General features: G+C 37.8%; 1 protein-coding gene across 1 annotated transcript in view; it reads right to left on the reverse strand.

Annotated features, from left to right (window-relative positions):
* Positions 1–344: 344 nt before the first annotated feature.
* The window catches only part of LOC129283182 (G1/S-specific cyclin-D2-like), a 33,922-nt gene continuing 13,900 nt past the window's right edge, over positions 345–20,366 (reverse strand). The window contains exons 4-5 of the mRNA XM_054919018.2: positions 18,195–18,322; positions 345–4,332 (exon numbers count right to left, since the gene is read on the reverse strand). Of these exons, the coding sequence (XP_054774993.2) occupies positions 4,159–4,332; positions 18,195–18,322 (302 nt within the window). The 3' untranslated portion in view covers positions 345–4,158. The remainder of the gene's footprint in view (positions 4,333–18,194; positions 18,323–20,366) is intronic.

Consider the following 20,366-nt stretch of genomic DNA (forward strand, 5'->3'; position numbering starts at 1 on the left):
ATCACCATCATCATCACCATCACCATCATTACCACCATCATCATCACCACCGCCACCATCATCATCATCATCACCATTACCACCACCACCATCATCATCACATCACCACCATCACCACCATCATCATCACCATCCCAATCATCACCATCATCATCATCACCACCATCATCATCACCATTACCACCACCACCACCATCATCATCATCACCACCATCATCATTATCATCTCAACCACTACCACTGACCCTTTGTTACCATGACCAGTTTCTCAATATAATTTTCAACATCCTGAACTTCCAATATTGATGAATTACAATAGAATAAAGTCACATCACACGATATAATTCTGGTTTACTCTGTTTTATTTTTTCATTTTCACTCAGAAGGACTCTCACAAATAATAATAATAATACCAATTATTAATATATCACAGCTCTCCACACTATAGCAACTATGCATCCAAAACACAAAAAGCTAAACTTCACAGGGAAACTGAAGATAACACCTAAAAAATATTTAACAATAATAACTCCCTAACCCCTGTGAAATTCAGCTTGTTGTGTTTTAGATTGCAATACGTTTAGATGCTATCAAAAGGTATAAATTTTTATTGTATATCACCCATATGTAAACTGCACTTCAACTTTAAGCATCGAAAATGGGTAAGAAATGTTATAAGAAAACACGGACTGAAAAAAAAGAAGAAGCGCTGTTCAATTGATAATAAGGTGGAGAAGAAGACACAAAGAATGTGCACAAAGTTACACAAGAAATAGCGAAGTCTTGAAGAAATTTTTTAAATAATTTGATAATGGAAAATTTTGTGATAAGTTGAAAACGGGTGTTCATTGCTATCTCTGGAATAACATAATCAAGGTATATCATTAAAGCTCTATAAACTGATGTAAACACCGCAGAGAATACAGCGTACATCTGATAAAAATTTGCAATAATTGCCTTCACAACATAACATGGAGTTCTAATTGAGAAAAAATGTCAATGAATTTATCAACACATTTGTAAGGATTTAACATTAATAATTCAACATTTTCAATTAACACTAATTAATAGGGTTTACAATGCAACATATACTTCATACAGGATAGATCGTCATAAACATGGCTTAAATTAAACATTATACTGATAACAAAGATTTGCATTTTTAGTGCACAATATAATATATATCATGTAGTTAAGTACTCCTGTTTGTCTGCAATATAATCTGTTTCTTACTGTTTCGTTCGACAACCCCTCACAAAATTTCCAAAGTCCAGAAAAAGTTGGAATATATAAAAAAATAAGAGTGAGGGAACAAGACACACATGAAGACAATGAGACACAGAAGGAACATTTCACAAGAAAAAAAAAAATGGATTACAAAACCAAAACTCACATCATTAATGCTGTAGATTTAACACTTCTTAAGGGGGGGAATAATATATTTTATTGATAAAGGGCACAGCAAACTCACTATAATTTGTTCGATTGTTTCACTCACTCACTCTTTCATATAACTTTATACTCAGTTTAACAAACGCAATCAAACGTGTTCCGCAAATTCCCATCTAGTCTCAAAATTCAGACACTAACTATAATTTCTCTTCTAGCTTAAAAAAGAGAGCAATGGAAGAACTTTATCGTACAAATCAATTAAAAAATTGTATTCCAATTGAGTTATATAAATGTAAAAAATCTTACAAGGTTAACACACCAAAATGGATATATTCTTGCAAAAAAAACACCACATAACTTTTTTTAATCAACTAGTACTATTTTTTTTTTTTTTCTATATAAATGGTCAAATTTAAAAAATGGAAGGAACGTGTGATTGTACATAACTCTGATTGGAAGTACTGCTGAAGAACAGAATGAGTTTCCAAATTGATTCTGGCACGAGAGGCAGATATAATACAATCTATTGACTATAGTGGAACATACATGTAATTCAGACACTCTGAGTAGGATTTTTTTTCCTTCAGAGTCCTACTCCAAAACACTCGTCTAATTCACGATGTCGTATCATCATGAACGTGAAAATATGTGGGCAAGCTCTGTAAACATCAATTAACATTTTCATAACATCATAATTGCAAAGACAAAATTGTCAATTCTTTCTAGATACCTAATCAGAAGAAAAAAACAGTAACATTTTGACAACATTATTTGAAATAGTGTATATAAAAAACACCCAACATTCCTTAAAATTTGAACTTTATGATCAAAAAGTTTTAAATTTTGACATTTTAATGCCTGTACATAATAAAATCTAACACATTTTCATATCCTCCTTCCGGCTAGCCACATATACGTCAATGTGATTATTTTTCTTCTTTTTTTTTGGAATGATCAATCGGAATGGTATTAATTTCATTAGAACTTGGAAATCTGGGTACTAATTCTGGAATTCTCACATTTTGGAATGATTGACAAATATTTCGGGCCAGCGACACACAAAAAATCAAGAATTCTTTCAAGATCAGTACATGGAAATGCAATTTCATTGATTCTATATCCCCCTAATTTCCTTTGGTAAAAAAAATTAAAATACATCAAGGCACTTCATGTACAAATTTCTTAACTGTCTTTATCTGTTCATAATTTTATGGCACATGAACTACATATTTTCACATTGTCTTTTGAGAACTGCATCATGCAAAATGCAGAAATAATGGGAAAAAAATTAATAAATGAAAAAAAAAAAAGTACCAACACTCCAAAAGAGCTGCATTTTTAAATACATACTTGCAATAAACGTAAAAATAAGTCTTCAAAATCGGCCCATCAAACGCAAGCATCCTCCACACACACACACACAAATAAAACAGGAAAATGAATAAAGTGATAAACAAAATTATAATTTAAAGAGAATAAACAATAAGTGAATTCAGCTCTTTTTCCACTAAGAAGAACAATTTAAATAACCTATCGTTACCTTGCGAAAAATAATATATTTGTGGCATTTGATCGCGAGATAACAGCAACATATTCATCATGAACCAGTCATATATTGGTAGTTATTAATATTATGCACTTTAACTACCACGATCTTTTAGAGCCAATATAAGGGCTATCGGACTACATGTTGCCAATTTGCAACAAAGTAACATTGATGAGTGACAAATTTTTAAAATTTAGTACCCAATATGTCTGACAGTGCTCTCAGCCACGAGCCTGATTGTTTACCGAGTCACGAAATTATCCACAGACAAACGTTTCATAGAAAATTCAACCGAGTAAACGATTTATCTGATCCGTAGAGCATGTCTGATGTACATTTGACTACATTTCATCTAATCCTACTTCAAATACAAAATAAGGCACATACGGTGACAGCCAAATTTCAAGAACTGAAATATTCACCTTGGATAACGATTATCCAAGACATCAAATTTTGGCCTGTTGATGTTGTCTTAGAAGGCACAAATGTTTATTGCAGATACTGTTTATGATAATAAAAAAAGTTTTTTTTTTCTTCTTCAAATGTTGAATTTGTAAGAGAGTAGTTACAGAATAAAATGTGTATAGTCAGCTGCCTTGTTTGTTTTATAACTACCCTCTTTCGATTAGAGGCGAATCTGTGTCTCATCTCCAAAAGATAAACCCAAGACGTCGCTGTGAAGAGCAGTCCCTTTCCCTTCGGCTGTACTTCCCGAAATGAGCTTCAAACCCCAGTCCATTCTGTCATACTTCTTGAAATGATCTTACAGGGGGCGCTGATCTGCCTAGATATCGGAACTTGATCTCATAGGCGAGATGTGATCGAGAGTCGGCACTTGTGGGTTCTGGTCATCTAACAGTCTTTGAGGTAGAACTACGATGGCATTTATCCGTTTCTATCTTCCAAAGAACGGAGATAAGACACTGCACACTCTACAACATTCTCTGGTACCCGTTTCCATTTTTATTTATTTTTTTTGTTGGTGCGACTAGTTGATCCTTCGACGACTCTGTCGCTGGCGGAAACAACTGCCAACATCACAGCAACCATAACTTTGCACTTTTTCGTTGTGTCCGAGCGTCACGCATTTCCCGCTCTCCGTTTAACGAACGAACGGTAACCTCGAAGGCAACATCCGCATCAGCGTTTCATCAAGGATGCTACGCGCTATCGTTTATATTCAGCAAACTGTCTCAATGGACGCAGGGTAAGTTCTTCTGTCAACAGATGATTTCTACCTCGTCTACACCGGTTGGTGTGCTTGGTTTGTCGCTCTCGCTCATGGTTCTTGTCTTTGAGACCGAGGGATGTTCTGCGGACTTGGTAGAAGCGCTTGTTCCTAGATTCTTACTTAGTAGGTTTTCCATTAGATCTCGTACCATGTTAAGGTGATCCTGCAGAGGGAGCAAAGAGAGAGAGAAAAAAGGGAAACTTTGATTAATGTCACAGCTCCAATGCCCACTTCTTAACCACTTTATGAACTTTGAGAAAGCTTGGCTGATAGGCCTACCAGATTGTCAATTTCATTTTAATGGAGAAATTAAATACTAAATCAGCACCTGTAATTAATGTTTATGCAGAACATAAAAAAACATACAATGTACTTTGATAAGTTAATCACTGAACACTGATGGTGAACTTGCATCCTTGTAACATCTCCAAGGCTTTATTCATATTTCTGAGGTATGCAGTACATTTTCATATTTTCTAAACGAATATGAAGAGCAAAAACACAAAAACAAAAGAGTGCACCTTTAAACTCCCAAACCTCAAGATCGTGCAGGTATGCCGAGGGATTCTAATAGGGTGAAAGAAGGGTCAAGTACCCCGGCTCCACCAATCAGACCTCAACGTATCCACCCTGGGGCTAGACAGGGGAGAGAGATAACCCAATACTTTTGGCTATCGTCATGGAAACCGATGACAACAAACCTGGTCGGGAGAGACCCACAGTGTGTAGTGTTTCCCAAGAATCCTTGTTAAAAAGAAAAAAAAAGTGAAAAGAGAGCGAGGAAGAAAACCACCCGGTGGTGCGCTCAATTTTTCAAACTGATCCAGGGGAGGCCTGCCAGTTTTTTTCTTCGTCATCTTTTCCCCCTTTTTTCACTTGTTTGCGTGGGACTAAGGCAACGGTCCCCAACTGCAGTTTTGAACATGATGTATGCGGTCGACATAACATTGTGGCTTGCCTGATATCGGAAAAAGCGAGACCTTGGCACATTTTCTCTGGGTGGGACCGTGTTCGGCCACGCTCGACCGCAAAAATGCCGTCCACGTTCACACAGGATCTAGATTAGGAACAAGCAGTTTGTCCTCCTCTTTTCAAAGTACAGATACTCGGCCATGTCATCATTGTTTTAAGATTTTCGTTCTAGAGTGCTTATTGAATGATGAAGTGGGGACTTAGAATGCCAAAGACTTTTCTCCTCATCTTCTATCAAACAATAGCACATGAAAATTTGACAGAGAATGTTCTACTTTACTTAAGTTATCCTTTTCCACTCACTTTTCTTTCAATAAGAAAATTTGAAGTCATATTCAAATCGGTATAGGTGGACACGAAGCACCTTCATACCAACACACCTTCATCCCTTGCTTCTTAAACTTTCAAAAGTTCAATCGGAAATGGAATTTTGTAACGAAAGAAATAACATCCTCTATGTGGGTGAAAACAAAGTCGGAAAGTCAAAACAATCTCAAAGGCAGCAATAGAATACTGGAGCCAACAGAGATATCTCACACAGTCCATTGTAACAATAGGGCCGTCTGCACCATCCCGAAGTTTCAAATTAGCGCGCTATTTCTGATCCGGCAAATTATCCCGATCTGAAAAATCTCGAGATAGTTGGCGGTGCAGACGCAATTATCGCGCTAGTTCGTAGGATTAATCTCGAGATTGCAATCCCAAGTCAACTCGGGTTTATTTGCAAAATAGCGCGCTATTTTACGAATTATCCCGCTAATTCGTCGGTGCAGACGCACTCGAGATTGGACTCGGGGTAATTTATTCATGACGTCAGTCCATAATGCAATTCGCGTTCCACTTCCGCCTTGGTCAAAACATAAACACGTGCGGAAGTCAACTTTATACATGCGAATAGCGTTCATAAGCAACGATGGTGTCCCACCAGTGAATGGATTTTGGGAGAGACCAGACCGAAGGGGGAGGCGCTCATCGACGATGGTCATATTCAATAACAACACTGACAGCAGTGTTGTCTTATTCCTTCGCAAAATGTGAGCAAATAGCATTTCTTTCCTACTTCTCTCCCTCTCTCTCTCTCTGTCGTTGCCTCCTACTCCGCCATCATATTTAACGAAGAATACATCACTTCTTCACTCGCTGAGCTGAGAGGATTGTTGCATAACACCGGTTGAATTCGGCGAAAGTGCTAGTGAAAGGAGTACATTGCTTGCATATCGCGGGAAGTTATTCAAAAGCGCGGGCCGTTGAAACTCCAAGATCCGAAAGTGCGCATGCTCGTAATATCGGGCTTGTTGCCTCGATCGCTCGAGCAGGAATCGCTGTCGTGGGATGGTGCAGACGGGGTTTCTTGAATCTCGAGATTAATCGCGAAGAGGGCTGATCGGGCTAAAATCTCGAGATTGAGCAAACTCGGGATGGTGCAGCACCGCCTAAAGCCAGGCATTTTTGCTTTCTAGATTATCCCCCCCCCCCTGCAATAATGGGTTAAGAATTCAAATCATCATGTAAGGTATATATAATCTCTGATTCAAGTTTGAAAATACCAAATTGGCTAAACAACTCTTCACCTTCTTCTGAAGGTGAAGTTCTGAGACAACCATGAACTCTGTGTTACCTGGAAAGAGTATGTATCAAATAGCAATTAATGTTATGACTGTTGAACTTAGCTACAAGACCAAGGGGAAGGCTGGCTAACAAGGAACTGGTAACTGTTGCATATATTTTCTTTAAACATACTGGTTGCTTTTGCAACTGATGGGTAAAAACTGAACTCATACTGAACTATAGTCTAAATACCAAATGCTAGCCTAATTACCTAGCCCCAAACGAGACACAGGGTCTACTATTTAATCCCTATCTCGGTATCGGGATCATGTTGATTCTAAGCGGACAGTGCTAACGAAAGAGCCTGGTCATGTTTGATTTAGGCCCGAGATAGGCCTGGCTCTACCCCCGAGGGCCTCACCGTGATCGATCCCCTTCTCTTGCAAAGCAAAGAACAAGTTGGTGTTGGTCAACACTTGCCTTTAAGAACTATATCATGTGCTCTTTAGACAAGTGTTTACCTCCATTTAAAGGGACTTGGGTAATGGATGTCCACAACATGGTAGAGTCCTGTTCTGTTGCATTTAGAACTTAAAACTTCATCAATGTGGTACAATTGGAACTGTTAACTACCTTGGTAACGGTCTCACAGCGTATCAAAATAATGCTCTCCAATGGTGGTTACAATTATTGCAAACTCTTCTGAAAAGGGAAATGGGTCGTAACTGACCGCCATAAGATAAGTGGCTAAAAAGTGATATTTTTTTTCTTCACAGAAGACCACTCCTACAGGTAGTTCTGCCCAAGTCAAATCTTTTGGGACCACACTCCACAGAAAAAAATCAGTTTGATTAAGGAGAAATTCGACTTAAAGGAGGAATATATAACATGTTTTGAATAATCTGGTCTTAAAATTGCTTTGACTTAAGATGATAATTCCACTTTAATATGGACGGTCAACTTAGGCAGAGTTACCCGTATTTTCATAGGGGCCAAGTGCATGTACTTCTTGTTTTGTGCACTGCTGGTATTGTGATTCCAAAAATAGTTGCTTATTCATCAATGATGAAAATGGCAGACTGGTTTCCTTCTGAAATTGCAATTTAGCTCCAAATTCATGCAGAACAACAAATAAACCTTTCCAGTAGTTGGACACTTACTTTCATCTCTTCAGTACAAAGGATGCATTGATCGAACTTGAGTGAAACTATAATGCGAAATGATGGGAAATTGCTCAATGTTTCTGCTAACATGGGGGCCCCCAAAGAATGTCATAGAAATAAATCTCTCTAGCACAGGTCATGTGACCTCTAGGTGACCTTTGACCTCCCCCTTGTTTGGACTGCAGACCCTGGGGGATGGTCCATGGGGTGGTAGGGGTCAGGGGGTTAAATCTCCCCTACACCTGTGCACCAATGGCAAAGGTATGATCATAGAGCTATTATGGGGGCAGGAGGGGGCATTCTACAAGAAAAGAATCAACTTCATGGGAAGTCGAGATGTTGGGAGTAACATTGCAAACATTCTGCCCTGTATGCAAAGATGACAGATGTTTAACATCTCTATACACATAAGCCTATCCACTTTCAATTTTCATATGTATGCATTTCGGTGGGATTGGTCCTGTGGAGGGAAAAAGGGGGAGAAATGTTATGGTCGTTCCGCACGTTCGCTTGTACGAGGTTAAGGGGTGGTGGAGGGGGCGTGCATGGTATACTGATGTCAGCTAGTTTAACCATCGTGGAATGTGTACAGTCTCACAGTGTTTCCCACTTAGCCTTCAATACAAGGCTTGGATACCATTTTCACAAAGTGCAAAGTTCAGTCCCACATGGCCCTTTTCATGTTAGTGCATTAAAATGAATAATACGGTAGGTGCATGAAACCAATGCAGTTTTAACTGTCCAAAGCACACTTCTATCAAAAAGCCAGACAAAAACCAGTTTGCTACAATATCAGAATTATAAGGTGAAATGAATGGTTGATCGAGTCAAAGGTCTATGGCCCCCACCCTTCCAAATAGGGCCAAATTGCGAAACATCGATCATCAGCGGAAATTGAAAGGGCCTGTAACACAAGACTAGAAAGTTCAGCCAGGAGACGAGGAGACCCTGGAGTCTCCCTCGCTTGGTGGTAACAGGAGAGCTTTTTGGCGGGGAGAAACACGATAGTTCCATAAAGTTCAAAATCATATCTGCCTTATTACATCATTATACGAGGGTGGCAGAGGGCACCCCCTTCGTAACCGAAACGCAAGTCCCAAAGACACTTGACAAGCACAAGACGTAATAACCAAGGATTCGGTGGTTTATGGTACTTTTTTCCTTTCGACAATTTTGTTTGAAGATACTGTAGGTTATAGTTTCATCAAAATGATGGAATTACTATTAGCTTGCAAGTCCATCGTTATACTTCAGCCTCCTCCTCCTTTACAGTTACATGTATAGGCCTATATGACCATGGAGCTCGGCACTAGAGTCAATGGACTTTATATGACCATAGATACACTTCTCAATCTCATACCAGAAAGGTATCCTTAAAATCCTTTATTTTTGTGGGGGGGGGGGAGTAAGAAATTTCCATTAGGTAAAATGGATTGGAGATGTGGGGGGGGGGGGTAATCTTGAAGCCACTGGCTCTTGGGGGGGGGAACCTATAATACATTCCTTTGTAGTAGATGGTAGTAAAATAAAAATGAGCAAAGGTCAGGAACAGAAAGGGGAAAGTAAAAGGAGAAAGTTATAAGACATGTACACAGTGCGCTGCAAACACTTGCCCTACAAGAAATGAATTGTACCAGGTCATTGCAACTTGCAATCAGGTCAACCCATGTCTGCATTCTTTGTGCAGGTAATATCACTTGAAAGATTTGCGACCAGAGACCTTCCTGAGCTGAGCCTGAGAAGGAAAAAAAGAAGAAAACCACTGTTCTCTCTTGTTCCCATGGTCTCCAAGCAACTCTTGAAGTCTTGAGCCAAGCATCAACAAAAACAAGAGATACACAAGCATCTGTTTGAATGCCAGACCGAAGGTGTCGTATTTACCTCACGGTGACGGGCGAAGGGTCTGCGGATGGGAGACTAGCCAGGGATAAAGCAAAGGAATGTGGATTCTTTTGAGTATGAGGAAAAAGGATCCTTCAAGAAACATTCTACACAAAGAAAGAAGAAATATAAAAAGGTGTTGGATTCTGTTGGGTTATTTGTTCTACTCTATTTTACCTTAATTCTCCCGCTATAGATTACAGAAACTGGAGACCTTATAGCGGAGGGGAGGAGGAGAGAGACGGCACTAGCTGGATTTCGGATCTCGGTTACCGTCGGCAACCACTGGAATCTACAGGGCTTACAGGAAGTCTGACTTGATTTCAGATTTAATGCAATACACCCAAATTATACCAAGCATTGTTTGGATTTGAAAGCACTCTTCCTAAACAGATTCCTTACCGAATTGCCTATTCTGTATTCACCTTCTCAAAGTTCTCTCTTTCAACAACAAAACAAGCACCAAGAAAATTGGCTCAGCACAAGAGTTAAATATATAGGCCTATTAAAACTATTAACCCTATTCAACACTAGAAATATTTAAAAAAAAATAATAATAGTGAGATTATGAAAGCATATAGGCACTACTGAAAAGTTAAATTTCAGAGGAAGGTGACACTTTAAGTTAGAACTTAAAAAGTAAACTGAAAAATGTTATAGCCCCCTTTCTTGTTTCGATATTCGGTTAAAGATCATTTGGAAATCAAAGTGTTCCTTTAAATGATGAACTCGTTATGAAGAATACTGCCTGTTAACTTTAGACTTTGATACCGCAGACACAGATTTCAAAAGTTTAAAATACCGCTGGAGTGCATATTTTGTAACGTGTACGGCCAACAAGACAAGATAACAAATTACATGACATCAGGCATAAAATGTAACTCTGTATGGGCCATTTGCAACTAAGCAAATACATTAAATTCTTCAGCTAATCTACAGTTTCCTATGATATAAAAGACGGATATAAAAACCCAAGAAACTTTTGAACCAAGTTTTACCCTAAAATAGTAACAAAAGAGGTTACAGAGAGTCGAAGTTTTTTGCACAAAGAAGATTTGATCTTTAGAAGAGTTTCCTCAACTATGAAAAAGCAATACAGAATTCTGTATTGCATGGTTTTTCTTCTTTTATTCAACAGAGACTGAATGATCTGACAAAATTGCCCCGCTCAGTTCATTTTTTCTCTCCTTTTCTTTGGAACCACCGCTTTGAAAACGTTGTTTGGAGTATCAGCATGAACGTGAGTCAGTGTCTCTATCAAACAGTTCGCACAGTAAGGGGTATGGGCACATTCACACACAAGACAATGTTTACATTTGAAGTTACGTTTCTGGAAATCAAACCGATATCTAGCACGATAATCGATTGCCTACAAATCGTGAAATGATGATAGGAAAGTATTTGGGAACTGAGTGGCAAAAGTGCCAGCTAGGAACAAGGCCTATATTCATACAATCTAAAATTTATTTCAATGTTGTAGTCTAACAGTATCATAAATAGCATCGAACACACTGCAAAATAACCACATACATCCATGTAACAACTTTAGGCAAGTGTTAACACAAGCCTATATCATTATTTTCTAGACACAGTATGTGGTAAAGAGTGGAGAAAAGATAGCCCACGGGCAACCTGAGCTAAAAGAACACCTTTATGTGTATATTTTTTTTTTTTTTCTTCTAGGGTCCATTCTCTCTCTCTCTCTCTCTTTTGATTTTGCTTTTTCATTCCTTTTCTTTGCACAACCATGACCCTTCTATGCAAACCCAAAGTGGGTTTTCATTTGGCTGGAGGCAGCCAAGGGGGTAAGAAAATTGCACGGAAACATTCCGGTTCCCCCCCCCCCCCAAAGTAGACCTGTGGTGATTTTGCTTGTCCCTCCGCTCACCCCACTTCATCCAAGTCACTGACCGGTCGGAAACCTTCGCGAAGCATTCCACCGAAACCGAATCGATTCACACACCACCACACCACGAGGGAGGATCCATGAGAGAGAATCGTCACAGTGTATCAAAACGAGAGGGAAAGAGGGCCAAAAATGCTATTCATGCCTCTCTTTGATTTATTTTCCTGATATTCGGTTTCCTTCAGGGTTTGGAAAGAGGATGCTACCACAAAGAGACTTAAAATTCCTCTTCTTTCATCCAAAGATTGGTCTGTTTCAAGCCTTTGTCCTAATCTTCAATCTGTCTCCTGGTCTTGCTCATGATAATAATTTATCATGAACAAAGTTAAGTCCTAATCAAGGACCCCCCTCCATTACAGTTAATTTACAGTAAACTAAAGCCCCCCCCCCCTCTCCCCTCTGTTATGGTAGTTCATATACACTGCCACAACACTCCATATATAAAACAAACTACTCATCACAGATGTTGTTGGTAAAAGTAATCCAATCGATAAGAATAAATAAGAGAAAGCATTCCAAAGTAGTAACAATAACAAACAAGAGACAAAGGTGCCAAAAAGGTTTTCTTTTTCATCCACAGCCTCTTGAATTGATGATGCTTATAACCTCAATCGAATAAATAATACTTATTTTCATATTTACGTTATTTGCTATTGTTCTTCGCATCAATTTAAATTCCTCTTAGTCCGAGTTTTGGCAAGACATCAAGCAGCTTCAGCTCTTGACGTCTTGGTACGCTTCCAGCATGGTTTACTTCGTAAGTATGGTCAACTTTCAACAGAAATAAAAAAAGGATTTCTCAACACCCTTTGAGTACACTCTATCATTGGAATGTTTACTGGAGTATAATGAAAGCAACTTTATTATCATAATAAACATCAGGAGTGGGCATATAGAAAGAAAGTCATTAAAATCTACTATTAAAATATCACCTTTTCAGTTTTGATGAAGATTTAAAGAAGGGGGGTGCAGGAAGGTTCCAATTATGCATCCTTTTCATTGAAAGGAGTTACTGCTGATAAAAAGTGATTCTCAACAGTCCCACATACTCCATTCTTTGTAGCAGATCTTTAAGGTTAATCACACAGATTAGGGGACCCAAAGGGAACATCCTCTTCACAATATGTGTGGTCAAGCATTTGTTTCTTTTCTGCCCACTTTTCAGAGTCGATGACTCACCCCTTTTTCTTGTTTCTTTTATCAACAGAGTGAGAAAATCTTGAGAAAATCTTGGGAAAATGTATCCCAGAGGGGAAATGGAAGGTTAGGAATGGTATGTCGTCTCAGGAATTTCGCAGATTTGGACAAAGTTTGTCTCTTTTTTTTTTCTGCTAAGGGCCAGACACAACCCAGCCCTTATGACATTTGCCATCGCTGCAAAGTTCAAATTGACAGTATAGTCTTTTTTCAAGTCAAAATTTTGATTTTTACCCATAATCGCAATCATAGTAACCGTGTAAGACCTAAGACTGAGTTGATTTCAATACTCTCCACTTTGAAACATATTTCCATTATCATTTGACACCAAATATACCTCCCTTTATACCGCAAAATACAAGTAATACATTTTCCATCATTCTAAAATGCAATTAACAGGGATTTCCATGCTATAAATAGGAGTGGGCTATAAATGGGTGATTTTTGGTTTTACTGTGGGAACAGTTTTTTTGTGTTCCTTTTACCTTATCTCAACATGAAATGACAATATTTTTTGTCTCGGGTCCGAGAAAAAAGTGTGCCGGGCCAAAATCCAAAATGGCCGCCAAAACCCCCCAAAATCACAGTTTTGGCCACAACCTTTTTATTTGGTGGTCATTTTCTCTGGTTTTGGTGTCTATTCATATGTTTTTGGGGGCAGGCAATTTGTTTTTCCAATAATAAGTACTTTTAAACCATTATTTGTAGAGTTAAAAGGTAATTATACCTGAATTTTCCAATTTTTGTAACCTTTTTTCAGCCAAAAAGTGGGTTTTATCATCCTGGGGTTCTGGGATATTAGATGGTACGAGGTCAACAATAGCAAGCAGCTTCATGTAGCTATATTGCTTTTATTCCTCCACTTTGGGTGTTAAGGATATTTGTGAAATATATCTTATCAAATAAAAGAAAATGTCATTTATCCATAGGGGCTATACGGTGTACAATGCACTGTACATACTACACTGCATATATCCATGCATTGACCACCATGGCATATGACAAGGCCTGTATATATAAACTATAGTGTCATAGAAATGAGCTTCAAAGGTTTAGAATTAGATTGTGAATTTGATTCCTTGTCAGCTGATGTACATGGTGAAACCAGTAACGTAAATTAAACTTACATGTAAATATCACATACATGTATATATACGTACATCATATTTTTAGCCATATCTTCTTCATTTGGAGGCTTTTTTTAAAACCTGGTTCTGGTGTCTAACTGCCTGGGCCTATGTTTATGGGGTCAGGTAACTACTAGTATCATGGTAACGCTGATCAACAGCCAATCAGAATAAAGGATTGCATGCAAGTTACCATTAAGTTAAGTTAACATAATGGTAAATTTTTATGCAACGGGGCCCAGAATAGCTACAGTGTAAATTACCTCTCTCCGCCCCCTGAATTAGCATATTTGACAAAACATGTCCTCAATTTATGAAACAAAACACATCTTCAATTTCTGAGGCATCTAATTCTAAACCTGAGAGCTCATTTCTATGACACTATAGTTTATACAAGCCTTGTTATCTGTCATGGTGGCCAATGCATTTATGCAGTGCAGTATGTATGTACAGTACATTGTATATATGTATAGCCCCAATGGATAATTGACATTTTTTTATTTAATAAGATATATTTCACAAATATCCGTAAAACCCAAAGTGGAGGAATAAAAGCAATATAGCTATATGAAGCTGCTTGCTATTGTTGACCTCGTACCATCTAATATCCCAGAACCCCAGGATGATAAAACCTACTTTTTGGCTGAAAAAAGGCTACAAAAATGGGAAAATTTAGGTATAATTACCTTTTAACTCTACAAATAATGGTTTAAAAGTACTAATTATAGGAAAAACAAATTGCCTGCCCCCAAAAACATATGAATAGACACCAAAACCAGAGAAATTGACCACCAAATAAAAAAATTGTGGCCAAAACTGTGATTTTGGGGGGTTTTGGCGGCCATTTTGGATTTTGGCCCGGCACACTTTTTTCTCGGACCTGAGACAAAAAATATTGTCATTTCATGTTGAGATACATTACAAGGAATAAAAAAAAACTGTTGTCATATTGAAATTACAAAAAAAGTATTTTTGACCCAAGTATAGCCCACTCCTACTATAAATAAAACATGTCTGTCATGAAGAAAAATCAGAATCAGAGAAAGACGTCATTTTATTTTCATCACGGTTCGGTTCCGCAGTTAAAATCCTGCTTTGGAGAAACCCTCTAATAGTCTCTGCGAACAATATTATGCCTTGCCTTGTATCAGGCATGTTTTTGCAAGTGGTAATTTTCTATTAAAAACCATGTTTAAATCTATGAATTCTAAAACCCTTTTTCAGCAAAGAAAATCATCCAACCACACAAAAACTTCTTGCAAACTTGGACAGAAATTGAAAGTCTCGCTGCTGACACTCGAGTTCTTGGTGACCAATTGTTATCGTTTCTCTGTTTCTCGTTGAAAGGCGAAACGATGAATAGTCCTAGAAAGTAATTTTTGGCTGAAGATCACAACCGATTTGATCCAGGAAACAACACTTAACATGCAGCTTTCATAAGATACTAAAATAAATGGGTTTTTCCCCTTCTTGGACTTAATTCATCCATTAAGGGCCGTTCACATTAGGCCTAACTAAAGCATAACGCTTCCTCTACAAGAATAATTGCTATACTCAAGTATAGAACATTAACATGGCTGGATATGAAAGAGTGAAACTATTCTGCCCAACTTTGGCAAAAGGAAGCAAGTGACACATCAGTCAAATTTGAGTTAAAGTTGTTTCTGAAACACCCTTTGTATGTTGCACGTTCAGGCAAAATTGGGGGAAGAAATGATCGTTCTATAGAAAGATATTGAAGAAATCATGCTGTTGAATTGCATCGATGCCTATGTAAATGACGAACACACACTGCTCATTTACAACAAATGATACTTTTGTAACTTGCTTCCTTTTGCCAAAGTACGGCAGTATTGTTTGCGAGTTCCCAGGTCACTCCTGCAGCAATTACAATTAAAATTGGCATGTCTGAACAGACTTAAGTTCATTAATTATCCATGGCCTTCATTTCAACTCAAAACTGACATATGGTTTGATCATTTCCATTTCTAAAAGAAAACAATGGCACTGACAATCAATTACAAACATGTTCTTAGAATCATTAAAGGAAAAAAAATTATTGATAAAAACAATGTATTTTTATATTTCGACTTCTGTTACTTCAATTTACGAGATGTGATGCTCTATTGTCAAAAATGGGAAACCCTGGGGATTGATTGTTATAAGATAAACTAATAAATTATTTAATGATTCATTAGATTTCATTTTAGATTGTGATGCTATATTTGACAGTACTTGAAATCAAATTTTAAGTGACAATGATTATTTATGAAGACAATAATTTCATCATAATCTATGAAGTTATCAAATTGGCAATGTTACAAAAAGTTGAAGACAACTAATTGCTCATTATATTTACAACTCCCTCCTCAAACACAAATAGTCACTGACAAAAAGTGACAAGATTTCTTACATCATTTAGATTTTAGTGAATCGGGTCTACAGTAGTACAATCAAGAGCTGAACGAGATGATGAACCCTCCTCCCATTTTCGCACAGGAATCTTTTTTTGGCAGTGCAAATTTTGCACTGTTCTTTAAACGAGAGGTGCAAACACCTCTTTTTTCTCAAATCAGTCTTGTGTTTAGAAGACAAACAAAGTGAGGAAGTCTTGGTACAAAGACTAAAAAGGAAGGCATGTGCATTGTACCAGAAGTCCCAACCCTATCTTTTGCGTTTCAAAAAGAGAATTGTTCCTCCTTTGTGTTTCAATTAGACATACAAGAATGCCATCAAAGAAACGATCAATTCTAGACAAGTCGGAGACAATCAACCGATCCATTATGCGGCTAAATTTGCAAACTAAAGAAGGAATGTGTACTAAAAGGGGGGCGGGAGGAAACTGACACAAAAAACGGGGCCATGTTTGAGGATGGGTTTAAAGGCCTATTCATAGAGTTTATTACAAGGTTTGCTTTGGTAGGCCGTGCCTGACGAGTAGTCTCATGAACAGACTTTGATAGAGCTTGTTTAAATCTGCTTTTTCATTTTCTAAAGCCTTTTCTTTTACACTCGGCAGCCATTTGGTAATCACACCGGGCTAAATTGAAGGAATCTTAAGAGGAAATGGGTTTTTTTCCTCTTTCATATGAATCCAGAAAAATCTCTACATCAGAGTTAATGCAAAAGAATCACTCTATGTTGGAAATTAATGAGAAGCGTTCTCAGGAAGGCTTCACCAAGGAAGGGAAGAAAGAAAGAGTTAAGAGGCTGGGCTTGCTTTTGTTGCGACTATCACGGATACGTCTAGTTGCTCCCTGTCTAGTTGCTAAGGGAGCTCCCATTCCACAGTAAAGCATGTTTGTTGGGGTGGAAGCAACTACTCTCTAAAATACACACTTCCTCTTCTAGATTGGGACAGAGTTTTAAAAGTGACAGAAACTGTCTTGGTAACTACTCCTTCGCTGGGACTCCATTTAGGAGGTGCCTTGGACCGTATGCCCGAGCAGGAATCGCAATTCACTGAAACGGCTTATGGAAATTCGGCTTGTAGGCAACGTAAATATCCTGAATGTTTTGCCCTTTGAAAGAACAAGTAATGTTCGAAGTGATGCAATAGCTCTATATCTTTAAAATATTTCCAATAACGGTACTAGCAGATGATGGCACTAAAAGTATTTCCAAGTGTACAAAAACAATGATGCATGCCGAGTCCTTCGTAAAACTTTAAAACCAGGGGTTGGTCTTAGACTTAGTTCGGGAGCTGGCCCAGCGGAAGCAGAGCAATCAACGGTCATCGTGATCTTTTTTTAGAAAAAAGTATAATCAGTGAATAATCAGCCTTGAAAAAGTACCAACCCCCTTAAAAAGAATTCTGACCCAAATTGAATACCCCACATGAAATGAAGGGTTCAATTAAATATAATGAGACCCATCGCAAGGCCACTCCAGTTTGATCTTTTCATATTTGATCTGTGATCCATCAATCCATAGTATTTGCTCCTATCTTGTCTACCCCCTTTGGAGTAGGGAGATCTTTACCATTTTTTCAGGGCAACCTGTCACAGACTTTAATTGATCACCGTGGCCAAGGAAATGAGCGACAGTCCGACAACCAGGTAGAAGCTAAAATGCCTTTGAAGTGCAAGGTCGAAGGTGCAACAACCAGACCCCAGGAAAAAAGCCTTCAAGAACTACCACTTGGATTTGCAAAGTTCCCCTATCTAGCACGACAAAGACACCCTCCTCTTGATATTTTGGAATGACTTTTGAAAAAGAAACGGATACTTACGGTTTCAATTTTGGTTATTCTATGAAGGAGATCCATTAGTTTAGGGATTTGCATTCTAAGTCCATTAGCTGCCGCTGCTACACCACTGGCAGCGATCAACGAAGGGGGTTGCATTGCAAAATTATAATCTGTAATAAAAAGAGAGGGAGGGGAGAGAAAATAATTATTTAATAACCTTAAACAAATAGCAATCATCCTATTATCTACTTCATTGTTGAACCTTGCTGGGGTTGATTCACCGAGGTTAATTTTTGAATGAGATACCAGCAATTCCCAGTGAGATATAAAGGCCCTATTCACTCATGAGTGGGATAAAACTATTTCCAAATTGGATCAAATCAATTTTACGTCAGATAAAATCAAACTCAAGTAGAAACTCAATTTCATTCATCTAGTTTACAGCTAATGAAATCGATTTTAGCTGCAAGTGAACCACATCAGACAGTTACCGTTTTCACAATTCAGAAGTCTGTATGTGTGTGACCTTTTTGTCTGATAATTGTAAGAGAATTTTGAGAGAGAGAGAGAAAGGGACATTCCAGACTGCCTGGCCCTTGAATGCTAAAGGTTGAAAAAAAAACCTATGAATAGCTCAAACACTGGATCTCAAAATTACGACTAAGAATGAAAAAAATGCAAAATGAAAAGATCAAGGAGATATGAAAATAAACATCTAATGAGGTGTAGCATTTGACAAAATGATCAAAATGAAGAAAAAGCTCCTTTTTGGAACACGTACAAGGAATCCCACGCAAATCAACTATGCCTTGCCAGTTCGGCAGGCCCAGCAAAAAAGAAATGAATTATCCATACCAATATTGTAGAATCAAGGTGAATTTCTTCTTTTTGCAATGTTTGACAAAGTCTAGCTCGGAAAGGGCGGGTTTTGAACTTTGTTTCATATTTAGGCATTAAAGAAAAAAAAATGAAAAGAAAATTTTCATTTTTTTCCTTTGATAATGGAATGCCTAACTAAACATGGAACTGAGAAGACAGATAGGAAAAAAATGCAAATTTTTGTATTTTAATCTTACGGTTCCATTCTCCAAGCCTTATTCTGACAAAATGAAAGTTGACATGGCATGACTAAATGAAAAACCAATAGGCCATAGAAAAATTTGGATGTATGTACAAATAAAATCAAAGTTTGTGTGCACTTTGATATTGCGGCCGACCGTGGGAACTGATTTTGTTAAAGTGAAAGATGGAATCCTAATGTTCCAAGAACAAGGTTTTATTCCATTTCTTGTATTCTAATTAGAAACGGTCTCTGTATGGGAGGGTGGGAGAATAAAACAGAGAGAAAGAAAGAAAGAGAGAGAGAGAGAGAGAGAGAAAGAGTACATAAGACATGGGTGGGCATGGGGGTTTGACCTTTCCAAACAAAACAAAAAAATCCCCCTTTTTCTATTATAAAATGTTTTCATTCACCCTTTCTTCATTATTAATCTCTCCAGTCAATTCTAGAATCTGATTCTGGGTAGCATTTCATAAAGCAAAAATAGTCATTGATTTTCACAGACAATTGTTATAAGCTACTGAAATCCTTGCATCTGATTGGCTCAGAGCAGATTAGACACTGGAAATCACTGACGAGACACTTAATGAAACACTCCCCAGAAATAAAGATGACATCGGGCCTAATCTTGCTCATTTGTTATCATTCTGTAACATTCTTGATGATTTCTAAGCCCCTCTTTTCTCTGTCTTGTTCTTCCTTTCATTCCATTTGAATAAGGAACAGAATTGAATCAAATGGCAAGGAATGTTAAGAACACAGGGGGATCTGGCCCTAATAAGATTGAGTGAGGCCTAAACTGGGTGTTGAGACTAAATACAAATACATAGACCAAATTATCCTTTAATTTCTTATACCATCAGTTCAACAAAGTAACGATTGAAGTATTAAAGAAAGAGTGAAGAGATAATAATAATAATACTAAAGGGATAGAGGCAGGGGGGGCAATTAACTGAGGATAAATGAGATTTAAAAACTAACTGATTGCCCCCTGGATTTGGAGTTACCCCCTCCCCCTTCCGAAAAAAAAAGAGAATTAAAAATTACAAAAACCCCCCTCATTATCACAAAGATTTATCCAAAACTATACATGAGCAATTTGATATGCTTTGCACAATGTAAGATTTGAATGCTGTGTAAGGACTATTTCATGC

This window comes from Lytechinus pictus, unplaced genomic scaffold (genome assembly GCF_037042905.1).
Source record: "Lytechinus pictus isolate F3 Inbred unplaced genomic scaffold, Lp3.0 scaffold_20, whole genome shotgun sequence".
Taxonomy (NCBI): domain Eukaryota; kingdom Metazoa; phylum Echinodermata; class Echinoidea; order Temnopleuroida; family Toxopneustidae; genus Lytechinus; species Lytechinus pictus.